We start from the raw sequence: 23,215 nt of genomic DNA, 5'->3' as shown, positions 1-23,215 counted from the left end.
ATGAAATTCCCTTTGCTCAGGCCGCCCATTTAAAAAGTAATTTGTGTGTGAGTGTGAGCTAAATGGTTTGAACTGTTCTCTAATTGGTGCTCTAGCCACACAAAAAAATAAAATAAAAAAGTGTGAGTGTCGTATGGCTAGAGCACCGATTGGAGAACAGTTCAAACCATTAGCTCACAAAAAATTACTTTTGATTGACATGGCCGGTGGCAGTGGAGCGCTGGGTATTTGTATTTCAGTGCTACATTAAAATGTAAGTTAAAGCGCATCTTCATTATAACTGATTAATTAAACTCTATCTAAAATATATCTAACATTCCAGATTTGTTTATACAATAGGGAAAGTTTACCATCATTTTAAAATGATCCTAAAAGAATTATCCAAAGCATAAATAATTCATCCTTCCCATTATGTATGTAAATAAATTGTCCCTTTTGTTAAATGCCTCTTCTGCATTATCACAACGGTAAGGAACTGCATTTATTTCCTAGGTTTTGTCATTTAAAGTGGCATTATGGGTGAAATTTATGATTGTACATGATTTTCTAGTCAACAGTAAATAGTTTATGATGTTCACTGTAACATGAGAAAAACATTCGGTTATTCCATTTTCTATGAGGTGTTTTCTTTCTTCGAGTTCCCTCACACCCCATGGGCGGCACCCCTTTTTTATTTTATACATGTACACCCATAGTGCTGGGTGACGGGCATGCGCACTTGCGCGCTCTTTCAGCTGACAGTCGCCGCTGCTGCCTGGGTGCCGCCCCCGTGCCCTCCAGAGGCCGTGAGCTCCATATAAAGGCAGCTTCTGGGTCTCCCTTCTCCTGGCGGGTCCTCGCGCTGTCAGTGTTTGCGCGGCCTCGGTCACCTCAAGTCAGTGCCAGTCATGTATCGATACCTGGGAGAGTTGGTATCCCGGGGCGGTGGTGCCCTGGCGTCCAGCGCCTCAGACGCCGCCCTACCAGCGGCCACAACCGGCTTTCTCCGCCGCTACAGTCAGGCCGTAGATACCGAAGATGACCCCAACTTCTTCAAGATGGTGGAGGGCTTCTTCGACAGAGGCGCAGGTATCGTGGAGGACAAGCTGGTGGAGGACTTAAAGACCCGAGAGACCGAGGAGCAGAAGCGGCACCGGGTGAGGGGTATCCTGCGTATCATCAAGCCCTGCAACCACGTCCTGAGCGTCAGCTTTCCCATCAAGCGGGACAACGGCGAGTGGGAGGTCATCGAGGGCTACAGGGCGCAGCACAGCCAGCACCGGACTCCCTGCAAGGGAGGTGAGACAGAGCTGGGCACTAGGCAGGTGCCTAGGGGGGCGCATACAGAGGGGCTGGCGGTGTAATTAGGGTCTATAGCATGACAAGGGTTACTGGGGTTTTCATGTTACAGGGGTCGTCTTTATGTAGCCAGAGGTAGCTTAAAGAGAGGGAAGCATGGTCAGTAGTAGACCTGTCACTAGGCTACAATTGAGGTGGAGCTGTTAATGTTCTATTTATGGTGCAACCTGGAGCATATTTATGTATGCAGATGACACTTAAAGGGACAATCCAGCCAGAACTGAAACGAACATCTGTGCATTTCACTTTTGTATAGAACTGTTTTTTTGCTATATACTTTGTATTAGCAAAATACTTTTAAGGAAAGCTATCAGTTTTCAGTTAGAGCTTTTGTGCATGTTGCTCTACAAAGAATATCTAGATATACACCAGCAATTGAAATTGTTTTCTAACCGTGTATTGGGCAGATACAAATGCTGGTGCCTGAATCTGGTTATGTGCACATGGCCTACAGTAACTTTGCGTACTACTGCTAGTGAGTGTGCTTGTGCACACTGTATCATGCACCCATGCAATCTGTGCAGAAAATGTAAGTCTAGCCCTGGGTAGAGACCTTCCCATGATGGTAATGGCAGGAATACAAGGACATCTATGTCAGCCATTGGGTTAAGATACTGGATACTTCTCTAGTAGCCTAGGGGTCTTGTGAGCATGTGTTGCTGGATTTCAAGAAAGGCTAATGAGGTCCTTAACTGTAAATAGGGTCATTTGCTCATTTGTCTATTTATTTTTTCCCTCCCATTTTCTCTTTAGAGAATCAATCTATTACAAATTTTTTTTAAAGACCGATTTATTCACCAATAAATATCTAATTCAAAATCCCATTCAGACGAGGTCTTGCTTATGGGTTATAACAGTACAGTATATAGTAGATAGGGTGATCCTTTCTTGCCAAGCTGAAGTTTGCTCTAGTGTCAAAGGATAGCAACACTGAACAGCATGCCAATACCAGACCATGTCTATTTAGAGATTGTATATTCGTGACCTAATTCGATTGGTACATGGACTTGATATTCAGGTTCATTAAATAAAAGCTGAGAATATGAACCACCTAATCTACACACTACAAATCTAGACATAAGAGACGGACCTGTCAGCTTGCCAGTCTGCCTTTCAGGGCATCACATGTATTGTAGTAAAGGTGAGCAGTTAATACTATTAACCTATATTGTAATATATCTTTAACATCCCTCCTGAGAGGTTATCCTAACTCTAATCTGTAAAGCAGTAGCCCACTAGGTGTTGTACATGTTACTTTGGTGTTCAATGTCATTAAAAGGGATAGTAAAGCCAAAATTAAACTTAAATTGACTGGATACTATAGAACATTACATTATTGAACAATTTCCCAATGTACTTATTTTATCAGTTTTGCTTAGTTCTGTTTGTATTCTTTGAAGAATAAAGCTATGGGCTGAGGAGTGTGCATGTGTCTTTAGTTATGTGGTAGCAGTTTGCAACCATATAGCAATTTATACATAGTTGCAAACACTTCTGCCATAGACTGTTAAAGATGTGCACACTATCAGCCTACCTTGGTTTACCCTTAAAGGATACCAAGAGAACAAAGTGAGAATAGAAGTAAATTGGAAAGTTGTTTAAAATAACAAGTTTTACCTGTATAAGGAACATTTTAATTTGACTTCACTGTCCCTTTTTAACTCTATAAAAGTGTTCTGCTATCACATTGGATAAGAATAACTAATTTATTGAAGCATCAGATAAATTAACAACTAGCGTGCTAGTTCAAGCTACATTAATTCCTAGGGGCATTGCATGCCAGTAGTTCAATTTCTACTTTTTTTGTTATTCCTTTACCCAACTTGACATTGAACTCTTCTTAAAGGGACACTGAACCCAATTTTTTCTTTCGTGATTCAGATAGAGCATACAACTTTCTAATTTACTCCTAATTTTTTCTTTGTTCTCTTGCTATCTTTATTTGAAAAAGAGAGTCCAGAACCTTGGACAGCACTTGTTTGTTGGTGGATGAATGTATCCACTAATCAGCAAGAACAACCCAGGTTGATCACTAAATGGGCTGGCATCTAAACTTTCAAATAAAGATACCAAGAGAATGAAGAACATTTGCTAATAGCAGTAAATTAGAAAGTTGCTTAAAATTGCATGCTCTATCTGAATCACAAAATAAAAAATTTGCTTTCAGTGTCCCTTTTAACTGAAGCATAATGAGTGTATTATTTGATTTGAGCTCTTATGTAATTGCTCTGTAGAGGAACCTTAGAATTGACCGATCTGAATGTTATTCTCTTTAAAAACTTGCATATGTCTGTCATGGTTTCAGTAGTTGTATTGTGATGTAGATGTCTGTCACATTCTGAACACTGCATATTGAGAGAAATGTCTCAAGCTATCGGCTGCCTTTATACTATTTAAGGCAGGGCTCGACAAACCCAGGAGCCAGGGAGCCACTGGCTCCTAGAATTTTCCCCCTGTCTCATAACTTTTAGGGTTATTCTCCATATATCGATATACAAATACTACGGTCTGGCTCCTAAATATTCTTACTGGCTTCTGAAATTTAAACAGATTTGTTGGCCCCCTGCTTTAAGGCACTTGGCACTACTGACGAGGCATCTCATACAATCTTGCCAGACCAGTGAGCCTTAGATCACCAGGCCCTCATTCTTCTGATGCACAATTTAGACATGCTATTGGATATCATTGTTTGGTGTCAAATATGCTAAAGTAAACTCCTTAAAGGCAATAATCTGCCAATCATGTGCTGAACATGGCTGCTGATTCTGTCCTTGTTTGGTTCAGCTTTGCCTATCTGGAGCTGACTTAACTATGGTTTAACCACCTTTGCAGAGGTTACAGTCCTCTGGAAGTTGTAGCGCAGTAACAAAATACTCGAGCTCAGTAGTGGCTTAACACATTGGAGCTGCAGATCAATACTTTAGAAGCCTAAAGGGATATGAAACCCACTCTTCCCCCCCCCCCCCCCATTTACTTCTATTAAATTTGCTTCATTCTCTTGGTGTCCTTTATTGTGGAAACAGCAATGCACTGCTGTGAGCTAGCTGAACAAATCAGTAACCCAATTATAAGATATATTTGTACAGCTGCCAATAAACAGCTAGCTCCCAGTTCTTGAGCCTAGCTAGTTATGCTTTTTCAGCAAAGGATACCAAAAGTGTGTGTCCCTCCCTAGATGGCTTTAGAGTTGTGGGCATATTTGCCCACCCACATGAACAGACTATTAAATTAATAAATAAGGCTCCGAAAAGAGCCAAATGCTTAGACCCGGGGATAAAATACTGCAAATATACCCATTACAATAGGTCATTTGCCAAGTGCTCTCCATGGGGCCTTTTTAATATATTGCACAAATTATCATTTTATACATTTTGCTAAATTACACACATACAGTATCCCACAAAAGTGAGTACACCCCTCACATTTTTGTAAATATTTTATCTTTTCATGTGATAACACTGAAGAAATTACACTTTGCTACAATGTAAAGTAGTAGTGTACAGCCTGTGTAACAGTGTAAATTTGCTGTCCCCTCAAAATAACTCGACACACATCCATTAATGTCTAAAACATTGGCAACAAAACACCCCTAAGTGGAAATGTCCAAATTGTGCCCAAAGTATCAATATTTTGTGTGGCCACCATTATTTTCCAGCACCGCCTTTAACCCTCTTGGGCATGGAGTTCACCAGGGCTTTATAGGTTGCCACTGGAGTTCTCTTCCACTCCATGACGAAATCACGGACCTTATGCTCCCCCACCTTCCGTTTGAGGATGCTCAATAGGGTTTAGGTCTGGAGACGTGCTTGACCAGTCCATTACCTTTACCCTCAACTTCTCTAGCAATGCAGTAGTTGTCTTGGAGGTGTGTTTGGGGTCGTTATCATGTTGGAATACTGCCCTGTGGCCAAGTCTCCGAAGGGAGGGGAATCATGCTCTGCTTCAGTATGTCAAAGTACATGTTAGCATTCATGGTTCCCTCAATGAGCTGTAGCTCCCCAGTGCTGGCAGCAGTCATGCAGGCCAAGACCATGACACACCCACCACCATGCTTGACTGTAGGCAAGACACACTTGTCTTTGTACTCTTCACCTGGTTGCCGCCACACACTTGACACCATCTGAACCAATTAAGTTTGCTGTTCTCATCGGACCACAGGGCATGGTTCCAGTAATCCATGTTCTTAGTCTGCTTGTCTTCAGCAAACTGTTTGTGGGCTTTCTTGTGCATCATCTTTAGGAGAGGCTTCCTTCTAGGACGACAGCCATGCAGACCAATTTGATGCAGTGTGTGGTGTATGGTCTGAGCACTGATAAGCTGACACCCCACCCCTTTAACCTCTGCAGCACTCATATGTCTATTTCTCAAAGGCAACCGCTGGATATTACGCTGAGCATGTGCACTAAACTTCTTTGGTCGACCATGGCGAGGCCTGTTTTGAGTGGAACCTGTCCAGGGAAACCGCTGTATGGTCTTGCCCACCGTGCTGCAGATCAGTTTCAGGGTCTTGGCAATCTTCTTATAGCCTAGGCCAGTGTTTTGCAACTTTTTTTTTTTTGCCGTGGCACACTTTTGTACATTAAAAAAATCCTGTGGCACACCACCATCCCAAAATTTTACAAAATAATACACATTGTAGCCTAATACAGGAGGTGTGTGTATGTGTATATATATATATATATATATATATATATATATATATATATATATATATATATATATATATATATATATATATATATATATATATATATATATATATATATATATATATATATATATATATATATATTCATATTCTCTGCCATGCCTCCTACAAACTATACATGACATATTGACATTCATTCACAAACAATCATAATAATTGTCTGTGAATGTCAATGTCATGGTTGTAAATGATGCCTGATGAGCCTGTCGCATACATCCCAATATTTCAAAATTTGAGAGAGGGACACCCCCGCACTGTTAGTCTGCCGCGGCACACCTGAGGATCTCTCACGGCACACTGGTTGAAAAACACTGGCCTATGCTATCTTTATGTAGAGCAACTATTCTTTTTTCAGATCCCCAGAGTTCTTTGCCATGAGGTGCCATGTTGAACTTCCAGTGACCAGTATGAGAGAGTGAGTGATAACACAAAATTTCACACCTGAGAGCTTGTAACACTAACGAGTCACATGACACCCAGGCGAGAAAATTGCTAATTGGGCCCAATTTGGACATTTCCACTTAGGGGTGTACTCACTTTTGTTGCCAACGGTTTAGACCTTAATGTCTGTGATTTATTTTGAAGGGACAGCAAGTTTACACTGTTATACAGGCTGTACACTCACTGCTTTACATTGTAGCAAAGTGTCATTTCTTTAGTGTTGTCACATGAAAAGATATAATTATTTACCAAAATGTGAGGGGTGTATACACTATTGTGGGATACTGTACGTACCCTAGGAGATATTACGGGTTTGGTTCAGACCACCTCAAAGCGAATATAGCAGTTGAGTTTTTTTTTTTTTTTTGTTTTTTTTTTTTGTTCCCCAGTGCATATGTCATACCAACTGTTATTAACTAAAATAACTGGTACAACTCTAGGGGGTGCTATTTACTAATCACCTGGTTTGATTATGATACTCAATTGCCCCTGCACAAAGTGAAGTTATAAAGATAATATAGTAAAAATCAACAATCTATAAAAAATAAGTTTTTACACTATACTGTAGTCTAGTAAGTGTGCAATAGCATTGTCTAAAAAAAAAAACTCAACCTACCTTAATTGAAAAATATTTAATTGCTAAAAAATGCTACGCATCTGAGCCTTTTGCAGGTTGTGTGTATGTATGTTTATAGACTTGGTTGCAATAAACCTTTAATTTGTAAAGAGCAATATCTCAAGTAAAATAAAACTAGATGTGTTCATATAAAACACTATTGCTAGATTTTCCTCTTCAAGTAAAATGGAGCCTGAACAATTTTTAGATTACTTACTTTTTTTTTTTTTTTTAAGCAAGGCTGTTTCTAGTTAGGTTTCCGCTTGTACTCAGGGAGTGGTTATTTGTCTGCTTTCAGGAAAAAAATGCCTTTTGGGTATGGTCCAGTGGAAACTCTTAGTGTCGAAAAACGAACAAGCAGTGAGTCATACAGTACTATAGAAAGAAACCTTTTATGTTGCATGTCTTTTTGTAGTGCTGCAAATTACTTTTGTGCTGTATTTGTAAAGTTTATATAGACATCTAAACTATAAAATAGTGTGTATGTAAAACACATACAATATTCTACAAAACTGCCAAGTTGCATATTTTTGGCCTTTCTATTTTTTATTTTTGTTTGTTTATGGATGCTCTATGAAAATACTAAGAAGCCAAAGACCTAATGTAAAAGTGTAGACTTATTTAAGAAGTTAGTGCCATTATAGTTGAAAAATGACAAGTTCAAATTTGCTAGAACATGCAATTTTAAAAATAGCACTTTAACTCCCCCCCCCTGCAATTGAGTTAAGTACATAGCTAAAGTACTGAAATGGAACGTTAAAGCACTGCTGGTCCCAGGTATAAACTGCTTTTGACCCAGTCCGTTATTTGAAGCTCACTAGAGGTACTTTGGAGGTGCAGAGTTGCTAGTTGTAAAAGAAAGACATGCTCTAAAGAATTAAAGCATGTAAATTCAACTAAAAAAGCCTTTTAAGAGACAAAGCTAGAATTATTAGTAAACTTGTCTGGCCTTGCTTTAAGCAAACCTTTTAGGAGCAAAGAACTACTAAATTTCACTTTCCCCCTACACACCAGTGTGTGTTTTTGTTGTTTTTTTTTTATGGGATTCAAACTTTATTTTAAAATTGTATAAAAAAAAAAAAGTTCATGGGGTTGAAGACTTGTGGTTTTAAAAGAAGGGAAATTGATTTTGTTTTTCTCCTTTTAATATTTTAGGTATTCGTTACAGCACAGATGTTAGTGTTGATGAAGTCAAAGCATTGGCATCTTTGATGACTTATAAATGTGCAGTAGTAGGTAAGTACGTCCCCCCCCCCCCCTTCCATTAGCACTGGGGTGGGGTATATATTACTTTTAACTTCAGTTAGCTTTTAGATTACATTTATTTTTATGTTTGTCTGACTTCAGCTAAAATTTTCTGAATTTATCATAAGCTTATCTCTTTGAAGGGTTTTTATTTTTTTTTTTTTTTTGTTTTTTGAGATTTGATGCAATTTTTCTCCTTTAACCTACCTGTTAAAATTGGCTTTTCAGATGTGCCTTTTGGTGGAGCCAAAGCTGGTGTAAAAATTAACACAAGGAATTATTCAGTAAGTGTTGTATTAATTTAATAATGGTATTAATCACTAAACACATGCTAGATATGTTTAAGTAAATTATATATAAAAAAGCACAGTGAAGGTGTGTGTTGGTTAAATGGTTTAACCATTGAAGATATATGTGTAATGGACACTGCCACATTTAAACCTGTGGGTGTGTATTTTTGTTGTTTTTGTTTGTCTGCTATGGATAATGAGAGCCACAAGGCTGTGTGTAATTAAAATGACTAGCAAGGTTTACAGACAGCCTTCTTTGCAAGCTCTTAATGGTTATCAATAGAAGAAATGGATAGTGAAGACCTAGGTTACAACATGGCACTCAGAAATTAAAACAATTTTTCAATTTAAATTACAAGAAAAGGGACAAAATGAAAGTATATAATTTATTTTTTATGTACTTTCAGTGGGTTAAAAACTATTTCTCGTGTATGAGACAACATTGTATGTACGTTTATATTTGAGAGCTATTTTCTAACATTTTATTGGCAGTGTCTCTAGTGTAGAAACTAGACGGATGTATGTGAATTTTATTTCTCCAATCAAAACTCAGGAGTCATGTTGTGGAATCACACAACTTTTATTAGAGTTCCAACATTTTGGCCCCAGCATGGGCCTTTCTCAAGGCTTCTGAGTTTTGATTGGAGAATATTGATGTCAAGAACTCTGGACTGTGACTAAATGAAAGTGTGCTGTCCCAGATATGAAAACATGTGATGTGTTATTATACTGTTTGGTAAATTGGTAATAAGCATAATCTTTTCTTCTGTATGTGCAGCATTTTTTAGACTTTCTTTCCCCTCTTATAAATTAGGATGCTGAATTAGAGAAAATAACTAGAAGATTTACCATAGAACTAGCAAAGAAAGGATTCATCGGTAAGATTTCATTACTTAATGTGAATGTAAAGAGCATTTAACAACATTTTGGCTAAATATTAATGTGCCATGTTGTCCTAAATGAATCTGTTTTGATAATTGTTAAAGGTAACTCTGTAGTGCAGAAATTACTTTTTCTAATTAAAGCGCATCCTTTTTGCCCTTCACTGGAATTCTGTGTTTAACCTCTTCAAATCGGGTTAAACACACACAATCTGGCTAAAGAGCTGCAGAAAACTGCTGACCCTGAGGCAGATGTACTACCCCACCAATCACTGGCCGAATTCAGCTTGGGAGCTCTAATGCTTATGACTCCAGAGACTGTGCGTAAACCCTTTTGCTAGGGTTAGAGTTCTATTGTCAGTAGTGCAAAACTTACATGCGCTAATGAATTCAAATATTCCTTTAAATTAGCGTATTTTAAATAGTGTCCTATGTTGTGTTTTTTTGTTAATCCCTTTTTCAGTAAAACCTATGATAACTTTGCTTTTTGTAGTCTACCTCAATAAGACACTTTACATGGACTTTATTTCCCATGGTTTACAGATGTTTCTTCACCTATTACTGTAGTGAATACGGACACAACAGGTGTTCAGCTACAATAAGTGATGAGAAGTTAAACAAGCTTCTTTGATGAATAAAGTAATATTTTACTACATGATCAACCAACACTTTGTTTTCTAGGCCCTGGTATTGATGTCCCTGCACCAGACATGAGCACTGGAGAACGAGAGATGTCCTGGATTGCAGATACTTATGCCAATACCATTGGACACACAGTAAGCATTCCCTGTAGATTTGCATAATTTGTTCTGTGTGTTTAATACTTCACACCACAGCTGATATCTGGCATTGCAGTTAAAGGGGCATGAAACACTACTTTATTTCTTTCATGATTCAGATAGAAATAAAATGGAAAGTTGTTTTAAGAAAAATATGCTATCAATTTGCTTCATTCTTAGTATATTTTTGATGAAGGAGCAGTGATTTGCTACTGGGTGCCAGCTGTACACTGAGTGAGCCAATGGCAAGGAATATTTGCTGTCACTAATCGTACTCTGCTGCTACTAATCCTGCCTAAGCATGCTTTATCAATAGATACCGACGACAAAGCAAATTAAGTAAATTGTCAAGAAGTTTGTGATTTTTTTGTTTTTTTTGTTTGTTTTTTGTGTGCATGCTCTGAATCGTGAAGAGAAAAACAAAATTGTGAATCATAGTAAAATGTCTGGTTTTGTGTAGATGTTACTGTATAGAGTTTCTATATCTGATTGCTTTTGCAGGATATCAATGCTCATGCTTGTGTGACTGGGAAGCCAATAAGCCAAGGAGGTATTCATGGACGTATATCAGCCACTGGTCGAGGAGTCTTCCATGGCATTGAGAATTTTATTAATGAAGCTTCGTACATGAGCCAGTTGGGAATGACTCCTGGCTTTGGTGACAAGACCTTTGTAATACAGGTAACCAGTTTTGCTGTAGCAGTTTGTTGGGTATTGGTTACTTTTTGAGGTGTGTGTTTTTTTTTGTTTTTTTTTTCTTCCCCCATTAAGGGTTATTGACCATAAATCATGTTTTTGGCAGGGATTTGGTAATGTGGGTTTGCACTCCATGAGGTATCTCCACCGTTTTGGTGCCAAATGTGTTGGCATTGGTGAAATTGATGGCACAATCTGGAACCCTAATGGTATTGACCCGAAAGAACTTGAAGATTACAAACTGGTAAGTGCTTCAAAATTAGACCCCCTTTCTGACTTTCTGAAGTTGATATTTTATTTTCATTCAGGTGGTGAGAGTCCACAATCACTCTTCTCTACCACTAGGAGGAGGCAACAATTCCCAAACCCCAAGAGCTCTATAAAACCCCTTAGATGTACCTCAGTCTTTACTTTGCCTCTGCTGGAGGTGGTTGAAGATGTGCATTCTATTCTTACGAGAAAGGGGTTATCAGTCTGATGCCCAGTTTCCCCTCGGAGTACAGTGCTTGTCAGAAGGATGTAGTTGGGGTATTTAGTTTCACCTCATGGGAAATCTTTCATAAAACCTCTTAATTGGTCGCAGGTACGTGTCTTCTGCCTCCTTTAATAGATTTACAATATACTCCTATAACCTCTGCTGATGTTTCAGTACTGGTTTGGCGTCTGCTACTTGATTGCTAGTGGACGAGTGTCTATTAGTGTATATGATTTTTTTTTTTATTTTTTTTTTTACATCTGTAGAGATATATAATCTAATTTTTTTTTTTTTTGTTTAAAATCTTATCTATATATAGTCGTGGGACAGATCTTTCACTATTCCCTTGCGTGGTGTGTTTTTTTTTTTTTTTTTTTTTTTCTTTCGTTTATCGCAAATCGGCCTGTTCTTGCATGCCATCAGGTTAGTGCACATCCCTTAGTCTCTTTAGGAGATGCAGGTTTTTTCGCATTTTCCTTTTTTAATTTTCCTGCGCATTGGTGTACTCACATTGGGTTAGCGCATAAATGCTTGGCTATGCGCGCGTTAGGTTTTTGACACGAACAACCTCATTAAAACTGTCAGTTTGGCACGTGTTCAGATGTAATGTGTTCTGTTTTTTTTTGTTTGTTTTTTTTCCCCCTCGGCTTAGCATGCATTGTTCCTGTCAAAGCTAAGTGGGTATAAATGGTTTCCATTGCTCAAGCTTCTTTAAAGGGGTTTTATAGTGTTTATTTCATTTCTTTGACGTATGCTATAGTGAAGCAGCAGGAATCTGTCCCTAAATCTATCCTGTATACCTTTCTGCCATTATTAGGTGTACTTATTTGTAAGAAAGCTGAAGTGCCCTAATTTATGTGGCTCATGTCTGGTCTGTAAGCACTAAAAAAATCTATTTTATTAAGCGCCAACAGATTCTGCAGCGCTGTCCATGGGTACAAAGATGAAAGTACAGTACAATAGACATTGTCCATGGGTACAAAGATGAAAGTACAGTACAATAGACAAAGTTTTTAACACAGGGCAAATTGAGGGCCCTGTTCCTGTGGGAAACATACAATCTAGATGGGTAGGAGGTGGGGACTGCAAAGGTGGGAATGTTGCTGTGGAGTTAGATGAGGGTAGCTATTAGTGAGGATAGGTAGGGGGCGGGGACTGAGTTAGTAAGGGCTTTATAGGTCAGGGTGAGAATTTTGAATTTATTTCTGCTGTGAAATGGGGAGCCAGTGAAGCACCTTTCAGATGTGCAGCAGATACAGTGCGTCGAGAGGTGGATTAGCCTAGCAGAGGCATTTAGGATGGATTGAAGAGGGGAGAGACGGAAGAGAGGGAGGCCAGTTAGTAGGTTATTACAGTAGTCAATTCGGGAAATTACCAGGGAGTGGATTAGCCGTTTAGTAGTTTCAGCACTCAGAAACTGACAAAATTTGTAGATATTGTGTAGGTGGTTGCAACGGGATGAAGAGAGCAATTGGATGTGGGGTATGAATGAAAGATTGGAGTCAAGTGTAACTCCTAGGCAGCGGACTTGGGGAGATAATGGTTTCACCAACAGTGATTGAAAAGTTAGAAACAGGGGTAGAATTAGAGGGGGGATTAGAAAGAGCCCAGTCTTGGACATATTGCATTTTAGGTGGTAAGGTCATCCAATCTAATGCAGTTTCTTCGGGTACTAATGCATCTACCCTTTGTTCATTACAAGTTAATGCTGAAGTTGTGCCTCCTGCCATATAAACTTTTTATCAAGGCTCTAAAGTGTTGACTGCTCTCCCGCCTTCAAATAAGCATAAAAGGTCAGTTCAGATTTTACATTCTAAAAGTACTGTGTGCCCTGAGCTCAGGGGTGCTGTATCTTCAGATGGTAAAGTTTCCTCTGGGGATGAGGATTCCTCATCTGAAGTTAAACATGAATTGTTTAATTTCATTCTCCTTTAAAAGAGGTCTTAATTATTATTTTCCTTGTGCCTGATGCTGTCTGACATGATTGCTAGGGAATGGTCTTTAAGCCAGGAGAATCTTACTCCTTCTGCAAGGTTTAAAAAGATGTGCAGTGTCTTTTATCTATCCCTAACCTACCGCTAATCTAGTTATGGGAAATTGTTCCACTCTGGCTAAACGTACCACTATTCTTTTAGAAGTCAGTACTTTTAAGGACCCTTTAGACAGAAAGTTAGAATCTTTCATAGACGGGCATTTATACATGCTGGTTATATTCTCAGACCAGCTATTTCTATTGCTGATGTGGCTGCTGCTTTTACCTACTGATTGTTTTAGTCTTTCAGAGCAGATTTCTGATTACCCTGTAAAAATCCATTGGGTTTGTTTCAGAGTGCAAACCCAATGTGATGCTGTGTTTGATATTATGAAGAGTAATGTCAAAAGCATGTCTTCGGCAATTCTTGCCAGAAGCGCCTTGTGGCTTATATCCTGATATGCTGTCTAAAGCTAGAATGTCTTTTTCAGGGAAAGCAGTTATTTAGGTCTGATTTTTAGATTCTATTTCTACTATTACTGGAGGTAAAGGTGTGTGGGGTTCCCCCCCCCCCCCCCACTCAAGACAGAGTCTAAAGGAAAATTCAAAGCTTCTAATTGTTTTTATTCCTTTCATCAGAAAAACTGACTTCAAAAGCAAGGTTCCTCTTGTTCAGTCTGGAGACCTAATGCTAACTGGAACAAGTCAAAGCAGGGTAAGAAATCCTTCCCTACTTCTAAAACTGTATGAAGGTGCAGCCCCTAACCCAGAAGTTCTGGTAGGGAGTAGATATTAAAGTGAAAATAAGTCCTAGCGTTTTACAAACACTAGGATTTTCTATTGAAACAAAGGGCACTTTCATTCATGAAGTATAAGATACTTCATGTAGAAAGCTCTTTTATTTGATTAAATCGATCGCTGTTTTTAGCTGCTTCAGCAGCCAACGGCTAAAAAATTATTTGGCTAAGATGATGATTTTACCTCTTGGCCAATAGCCATGCGGTAAATTTGGCTTGGCGCCCATGGGAGCCAGATTTACCGCACGGCTATTGGCTAAGAGGTGAAAACATCACCTCTTAGCCAAAAAATGTTTTGCCGTGCTCTGCTGTAGGAGCTAAGAGCGGCGATCGGTTGAATCAAATAAAGGAGCTTTTTACATGAATGAAAGTGCCCTTTATTTGTTACAATAGTAAATCCTTGCGTTTTTTCAGGAGGCTTGGTTTCAGTCTGTTCCAGATCCCTGGGTTCAGAATGTTTTCAGGGATATCAAATTGGTTTCAGAACAAGGCCTCCCAGAGGAAGGTTTTTTTTTTTTTTTTCTGTAAAAGCTCAAGCTTTTCTTCAATCTGTCTTTGCAGTAACAGGGGATGGGAAATCTCTTCATTGTTCCAAAGGAAGGCATTTTCAGACCAGTTCTGTTTCTAAAAAACTCTGAACAAATTAGTAAGAATTCCAGCTTTCAAAACGGAAACTTGGGACTATTCTGCCTTTTGTTTGGCAAGGTCAGTTTATGTCCACAATATTTAAAGGATGCTTACCTTTAATGTTCTAATTCAGAGAACATTACCAGTTTCTGTGGTTAGCTTTTCTCAACAAGCATTTTCAGTTTGTTGCTCTTCCATTTGGTCTGGCAACAGCTCCAAGAGAATTTACCAAGGTTCTGGGTGCCGTTCTTATTTGTAATTAGAGGGTATTGCAGTATTTCCTTACCTGGAATAATATCTTCGTTCAAGCTCAGTCTTTTCCTTTAGAAGAATTTCACACCAACCAACTTTATATTTTTTTTTATTTTTTTCACAATTCTTTCAGGATTCCTATGATTTTTCAGTTTTTGCAAAATTTCCTAGATAAGGTTCTATCTGCCCTGCAGATTTCAGCTTTCAGTTTTGTTCCACAGAAAGATTTGTAATCAGGCTCCTCCTTTTGAACCTGCATAAATTGGACATTTAAAATACTTTCTTGGAAAGAGTTATTTCTTTTGGCTTAATATTCTGTTAGAAGTGTTTCTTAATTGTCTGCTCTTTCTTGAGGGGCTCCCTTTGATTTTTAATTTGCATAAGGTTGTTTCGTCATAACATTGGCAGAGAGATTGTTGTTCCTTCATTGTGTCTTAATCCTATGAATTCTTCTGAAAGATCTTTGCATTCCCTGGATGTTAGAGCATTGAAATATGTTGATGCTACTAAGAATTTGAAACCATCTTCTAGTGTGCTTTTTTTTTTTTTTTTTTTTCTGGGCCTTGAAAAGGTCAGAAGGCCTCTGCTATTTCTTTATCCTATTGGTTAAAACTTTTGATTCACAGAGCTTATTTGGAGGCAGGTCAGCCTCCACCGCAAATTGATTACTGCTCATTCTACAAGGTCAGTTGCCACTTAGGATTTTACTAATGAGGCTTCAGTTGATCAAAATTGCAAGGCATCTACTTGGTCTAAATTGGTTACTAAATTATACAATTATTTTTATTTTTGCTTCTTCTGAAGCAGCCTTTGGTAGAAAGGTTCTTCAGGCAGCTTCCTCAGTTTAACGGTTATGCCTGTTAAGTGCATGGGTTGTGGATTTATTTTCTCAGTGAAACATTTTTAAGTTATTACTCGTGGACTCCACTGCTTGGGTATTCCCATGAGTAATACATGGTGGACTATCTGTATGAAAGAAAACCTTTATGCTTACCTGAAATTAATTTCTTTCATGGTGGCGAGTCCACCAGACCCCATCGTTTTGGTTTTTGGGGTTAGATCTTCAGCACATCCTTTTCTCCCTGCTCCTTTTTTGGCTCAGATTCCTTATTCTTACCTCACTTGCTTGGCTATATGTTAGACTGAAGTATGTGTTTGGGAATCTTTGCCTCCTCCTAGTGGTAGAGAAGAGTAATTCCCATGAGTAATGGATTGTTGACTCTCACCACCATGAAATTAATTTATGATTTAGACTTAAGAAAATAAAACAGACCAGTTTATTTTTATATATTTTTTTTTTTTTATTCCCCCGCCCCTTTCCCACAAAAAGCAACATGGAACTATTGTTGGGTTCCCAAAAGCTCAGCCATATGATGGAAGCATCCTGGAAGCAGACTGTGACATTCTTATTCCTGCTGCCAGTGAGAAACAACTGACAAAGTCCAATGCACACAGGATAAAAGCCAAGGTTAGTTTTTTGTTTTAATAAACCTTAAAAATAAAAAACAAAGTAAGTTTAACTGATTCTGATCATTCCTTTTCAGATTATAGCAGAAGGTGCAAATGGGCCTACAACTCCAGAAGCTGACAAAATTTTCCTTGAGAGAAATATAATGGTTATTCCTGTAAGTATGTGGTGTGGCTCTGTTTGCAGCCACGTGCTTTTACATATTGCCTGACTGATCTAAATATAGATCCACACCATTTCATGATATTGGGTTATCCACAAAGAATAAATTATTTCAGTTGTCTTAAAGTTATATATATAATTTTTTTTTTTTTTTTTTTTAATAAATGCTTTCTACCTTCACAAGCACATTGCAGCTTGTCCTGTTGCAGGATAGCACACTAAGATATATTAAATGTTTTCTAGGCCTGAATAACAATCTGGGCAAAACTTATCCAGTATCTGAAAGATATTCTAGATTAGCCAGTGGAGTTTGTGGTCAGTTGGTTGTTGCAGATCTTGTAATACATATTCTAGACTTAACTCCTAATGTCTGTTGCTGTTCTAAGACGAGCTGAAAATGGTTTTAAATAAATACAGAAACTTTATCTTTTTCCCTCGGACACCAGATAATGCACTTAGTGCAAGCTAACTGATCACTAGTTTGTCAGGAAGATACCATGTACCAGAGAATCTTCACATTATAATGGGGCTGTACAGAAGATCTGCATGTGTAACAAAGTGGTGGTTTCCTGGGCTGTAGTGTCTGCATGAGTGACTAGACACACGGCTAACAAACTGAAAGCATTAGTTACACCATTTGGCCAAATGGTGATTGGCCTAGAACGTTTTCAAGGTGTATTGCTTTCTAACCTAAATCAGCAAATGCTAGATAGCAACTAAACAAATTGTATGCTTCTAGGAAAAGTACAAAAGACAAACACAGAAGTGGTATGCTGGGAAAACTCAGACGGCTGCATTTGCTTTCAGTAACTCTTAACCCCAGACAAGCTTGGTTGCAAAAACCCATAGTTAAAATTACAAAAGTTATGACAACATACAAAAAGTCTGGCAGTCAATGACATGCACACAGCTAAATGCCAAGTGGAAGAGTTGGTAACGTTAAATGTGTATTGATTATAATTGGCCAAATGCAATGTAGTCACCTCACTAATTTGTATTTAAATGTCTTCCCAGGATTTGTACCTAAATGCTGGTGGTGTAACAGTATCATATTTTGAGTGGCTGAAAAATCTCAATCATGTCAGCTATGGAAGATTAACGTTCAAATATGAACGGGACTCCAACTATCACTTGCTTAGTATGTATTTGATATAGGACCTTAATCCCTTATTTATTTGCTACTGTGTGATCGGTTTTGTTTCTAATGTTCTATTTTTCTTTTAGTGTCTGTCCAGGAAAGCTTAGAAAGAAAATTTGGCAAACATGGAGGAACTATACCGGTTGTGCCAACAGCAGAATTCCAAGCTAGAATATCAGTAAGTATATCTGAATGTTTTGGGAGCATCTAGCAAAAACGAGAAATGCTGTTTTTAATCTTTAATTAAGGAGAGATGTTGGACTTTCACTTTAACATCGAAGGCTAATTGATAACTGCTACAATGGAATGAATGTGTCCTCTAGATTAGAATAGACTAGTGCTCTAGACAGACGAGTGGGGTGATGTATGCAGAAAGTGAGGGAGTTGCTTGATCCTGGTCATAGGCAGGCTATCAAAATTGGCCAAGGAGGTGGAAGCATTTGGTGTGAACGGTGACTAGGATACACAGTAAATCCGTTTTTTTGTTTTGTTTTTTTTTTAGGCATTTTGTAGTCAGCTAAACAATACAGCCGATCATACTTTAAGTTGAGTTTAGTTCTATAGGTAATAGGAAGATGTATTGACATACGTGAGGCTGTTTATATACTTTAGAGATTAATAGTACAACCTTACTATAGTGTACAGTTCTGTAGGATGTATCTCCAGGAGGACGTAAATAAACTAGCTGAATAGAAGAAACACTAATGGTGAATTTAAAAAACAAAACAAAAAAAAAAAACTATTATGCACTGCTTAGCGGAAGCTCCTGGATATTTCAAAGGACCTGATCAAAAACTTGCTTGCATGGGCGAAAATCCTGCAATATATTTCCTTGTTTTGAGCATTATATTGTAATGTATGTCTCCTCCTCATCCAAAACCTAGTATAGCTAGATAAAAAGCTTTCAAACTAAAATTTGTCTTCAATTCCTTAAGTGACCTCAGTGCTGGTGAGACTTGGATAATATGCCAGTCCAGAGAGCTTTAAACCATAAGGCCCAAATATGTGTAAACTGTGTTGGTGCAGTCTTGTAGCCAAGTGGAAAGTTAACCGGGTAAAAGGTGTTTACTCTTTCCTAGAATAGGATCCGAAGGGGTTCCAATGTAAGTATGCAGCCTCTTTAGACTGAAAGAGATCCACTATAGTATGTAGATCCCAGTGTACCCAATAGATGGAAATACAGGGAGTCCTTATCCAATATTTGTAAATTTATATCAATCGGTTCAGAGGAAATTACGGCTCAAGCTCAGCATCAACCTTTTATTCAATTAGTCTTGAGAGACTGGGAGAGGCAATGTTATCTAAAGGGAAGGATTGTTTTACCCATTTTACATTATTTACAAGCTACTTTCTGTTTTTGACATTGCACTTGGCAAAGTAGTAGACAATGCATCCTGTCTGAGCTCTTGACAGGACATTAAAGGACTATGAAACAGTCTTTCACTCTTGTAATTATAAGACACTGGTTAATGGTTTTTGTTTTTGCTAGAAATAATTGCTATATGTATTCATTATTTTTAAAAGATTTTACACTTTCTCTTCTTTTTTTTTTCTTTACACTTTATTTGTTCAGTGTCTATAACTTCCTGTCACTGCCCTACAAGGGAGGCTGGGTTCACTACAGGAAGGTCTGTCTAGCTTGATGCCTTAGAACTGCTAGAGAAACTGTTTAATCTTATCTCTGAGTACTAGATAAAGGTACATGAATCCCACATTTTCTTTCATGATTCAGATAGAGAATACATTTTTAAACAACTTTCTAATATACTTCTATTATCTAATCAGTTTCATTCTCTTGGTATCATTTGTTGAAGGAGCAGCATCGCACTAATGGTTTCTAACTGAACACATGGGTGAGCCAATCACTATATATATATATTCAGCCAATCAACAACTAGAACCTAGGTGCTCTGCTGCTCCTGAGCTTGCCTAGATAAACCTTTCAGCAAAGGATAACAAGAGGAGGCAAATTAAATAGAAGTAAACTGGAAAGTTGTTTAAAATTGTATTCTCTATCTGAATCATGAGAATGTTTGGGTTTCATGTCTCTTTAAATCAAATTGCATCTTAAATACCTTAGTGTACTGTACCACCATTTTAAAACTTTATTGGTTGAGTATGTTGCATTTATTAAAGTTATGACCTTGCTTCTCAGGGTGCGTCTGAGAAGGATATTGTACATTCTGGCTTGGCATACACTATGGAGAGATCTGCAAGGGTATGTATACAGTTTACAAGTTTGGATTAAAGAACTTTGTGTATATAATGTAAATTTTGAAAAGTAATTTCATTGATTTATGAAACTTACACTTTTTTTTTTTTTTAAATATTTCCCCCCCTCCACAGCAAATTATGCGCACTGCTATGAAATACAATTTGGGATTGGACTTGAGAACTGCCGCCTATGTCAATGCCATAGAGAAAGTATTCAAGGTGTACAACGAAGCTGGGTTGACTTTTACATAGACGAGAGCATTTAAATGGCTGCCATCCTATTAAACAAAAAAAAAATACGTTTACATATAACCACAAGACTTCTTTCTCTTCCTTTATGCCTCAGTATGAGGAAACTACATTTTAAAAACTTCCGTCCGTGTCTTTAGTCAATTAAATGTTGTGCTATTGGTTTAGGCTAAAACTCGTAGCCTAAAGCATAAGGATAGCAAGCTAAGCTTAGCTGACTATTGACCCATCAAATTGTTTTTTTATTATAGCCAGTTACATAACTATAAAGTTTATTTTTGCAACGCCACAAGGTTGATATGCAGTAGTATGTGACATGGTTACATGTCATTGTTCTAACTGGCCTGGAGACTTTTTTGTTTAGTTTGGCTTGCTGCATAATCTTCCTAGGTGTGGGATTTTATTTTTACTACATTTTGGATATTTACAATTTAGACGGACATTGAATAAAGTCTTCTACAATTCACAATTAGAGCTGGTATTTACTTTAGGAAAACCATTGCAGCCTGTATATTTGTTGCGTTAAACATAACCGGCCTTGGAGTTTTTCAGGAAAGTCTTACTATGACTTTTTGCACATATAACGTCTGCAGGCTTTATCCCTTGACTTGCTGCTGAAATGAAATATGGTGTATTCATATTTCAAAAGTAAAAATTATAACATCTAGAATTTTATTTCACTAGTATATGCAAATGAACAAAGCTGGAATACATAGAAGCATTTTTAAAAAATAATGTTGTACAGAACTGTATCTACACATCAGTCATAAGGCATGTTTTTTGTTAATGTTTGTTTTTCTCCCCTTTTTGTTAATGTGTTTTTTTTTTTTTTTTTTTTTTTTTTTTTTTTATATATTTTGAGGCCTTTTACTTAAAATGGCCAAGGTAGTATATAATCCTGAATTTTATTTTCCATTTATAAACTTGTATGTCTCATTTTATTCTTTACATAATTATGTTGGCATCTGCAACCACTCAATATAAGCAACTAGTAATTCAGGATTGTTTTAAACTAATCCTACAGCAATCTGCCACTAGTTTCAAAAGGTTTAGCAAACTGACTTGTTACGTTGGTCTTCTGCTTCTTAACTTTGTAACTGCATGACCTTAAGACATTTATCAAAACTGTTATTAAACATCATCCTTTCCAAAAATGGTGTAAACTTGATTTTTATTTTTTTTTTCTATTCACGTAGATTAATCTAATAGTTTAAAAGTTATAGCTTTTAAAGTGATTGTAAACTTTAACAAATTAAAGGCCCATATTAAATAATATTCTTAACAAATGGGGGCACTTTAATTATTTAAAGTTTACAATGATGCCTTTATTTTTTTATAAATACTTACCTTTTGCATTATGTAACGTTGATCCTCCACCTGCAGATAGATGACAAATCTGGCTGCCTCCAATCATTGTGTGCCCCCTTTGGCATCCAACTCGTAGGGCAACACAAGGATTGGAGGAAACCTGATTCATCAATATGCTAATAAAGCAGTAGGTGTGTGCGGAGGATCGGCATTGAGTTTACCTTGACACAAAGGTAATTTATAAATAAATAATAAAGTTATTTAATACTGGCCTTTAATTCGTTTAAGTTTACAATCACTTTAATGATGATTGGAACCTACGTCTAATAACATAAATTTTCTGCAATAGTATTTAATTGCGTGAAAATGAATAGTCAAATTAGTGCCTTGTGAAAATGACTTGTAGGGATCATGTTTAAGAGAAATAGTCACTGCAATATCATCATTATTCTTGTACCTAATTATTTAAAGGGACATTCTAGCCAAAAATAAACTTATGCTAATTTCTTAGCCCTTGAAGGCCGCTTCTTATCTGAATACATTTTGACAGTTTTTCACCACTATAGGGCATTAGTTAATGTGTGCCATATATAGATAGCAACATTGTGCTTACATACATGGAGTTAACTAGGAGTCAGCACTGTGATTGGTTAAAATGCAAGTCTGTCAAAGGAACTGAAATAAGAGGGCAGTCAGCAGAGGCTTAGATACAAGGTAATTACAGAGGTAAAAAGTGTATTAAAGGGACATAATACTCATGTGCTAAATCACTTGAAACTGATGCAGTATAACTGTAAAAAGCTGACCGGAAAATGTCACCTGAGCATCTCTATGTATAAAGGAAGATATTTTACCTCCACTTCCTCAGCTCAGCAGAGTAAGTTCTGTGTATAAAGTTATAATCTGTTGCAGCCCAGCTGCAGGTAAAAAAAGAAATGTACAGCAGCCAATCAACATCAACAGTGCTAAGGTCATGAACTTTTACTGTGATCTCATGAAATTTGGCTTAACTCATGAGATTTCATAGTAAACTTCCTTCAACTGAATAGGGAAATAAGATGAGTGTGCACGAAGCTCACTCCCTTAGCTGTCCCGGGACAGACATACTGATTTGCTGCTTAGAAGTCCTTTACAGAGGAATGTGGCTACTGAGGAACTTTTTTAAGGTAAAATATCTATCTTTTTTTACATAGCGATGTTCAGGTGATATTTTCTAGTCAGCTTTTTACAGCTATGCTGCATCACTTTCAAGTGTTTCAACATTTGGGTATCATGGCCCTTTTTAATAGTGGTTATGCAAAACTAGGGATTCTTTTTAAACCATAAAAATCTGGTGTAGACTGTCTTGTTTTTAATTTTTTTTTTAATTTTTTTTATTTGTGTGTTTCAATTTTACCATCTTACAAAATGCTACTCTCTTGCTTCCTGGTTGTAGTACAGAACGATACTCTGGATTTCCTCACTCTTATTTACAGAAGTAAAAAAGTCCAGCTCGGCACCAGTGTAAATTTGTGCACACTAAGTCACTGCAAAAAACTCACCACATTTCAGAAGCTGCA

General features: G+C 37.5%; 1 protein-coding gene across 1 annotated transcript; it reads left to right on the top strand.

Annotated features, from left to right (window-relative positions):
• Window positions 1-763: 763 nt before the first annotated feature.
• On the top strand, window positions 764-21,502 carry LOC128639847 (glutamate dehydrogenase, mitochondrial). Its single transcript, XM_053692058.1, has 13 exons — window positions 764-1,278; window positions 8,259-8,339; window positions 8,577-8,632; window positions 9,453-9,516; window positions 10,201-10,295; window positions 10,800-10,979; window positions 11,101-11,238; window positions 16,448-16,585; window positions 16,662-16,742; window positions 17,762-17,885; window positions 17,972-18,063; window positions 20,041-20,103; window positions 20,232-21,502. The coding sequence occupies exons 1-13, from the start codon at window positions 888-890 to the stop codon at window positions 20,349-20,351; spliced, it is 1,623 nt and encodes a 540-aa protein (XP_053548033.1). The 5' UTR covers window positions 764-887; the 3' UTR covers window positions 20,352-21,502.
• The last annotated feature ends 1,713 nt before the right edge of the window (window positions 21,503-23,215 follow it).

The sequence above is a fragment of the Bombina bombina genome, chromosome 9 (genome assembly GCF_027579735.1).
Source record: "Bombina bombina isolate aBomBom1 chromosome 9, aBomBom1.pri, whole genome shotgun sequence".
Taxonomy (NCBI): Eukaryota; Metazoa; Chordata; class Amphibia; order Anura; family Bombinatoridae; genus Bombina; species Bombina bombina.
The sequence above is the reverse complement of the archived record's forward strand: the minus strand, read 5'-3'. Positions and strand labels throughout refer to the sequence as shown.

Excerpts from the sequence above, each read along its gene's own strand:
- LOC128639847 (XM_053692058.1), top strand. The coding sequence starts at position 888 with ATGTATCGATACCTGGGAGAGTTGGTATCCCGGGGCGGTGGTGCCCTG. Across the intron at positions 11,239-16,447 it reads AACTTGAAGATTACAAACTG|CAACATGGAACTATTGTTGG; the intron begins GTAAGTGCTTCA and ends TCCCACAAAAAG. Across the intron at positions 20,104-20,231 it reads CTATGGAGAGATCTGCAAGG|CAAATTATGCGCACTGCTAT; the intron begins GTATGTATACAG and ends CCCCCTCCACAG.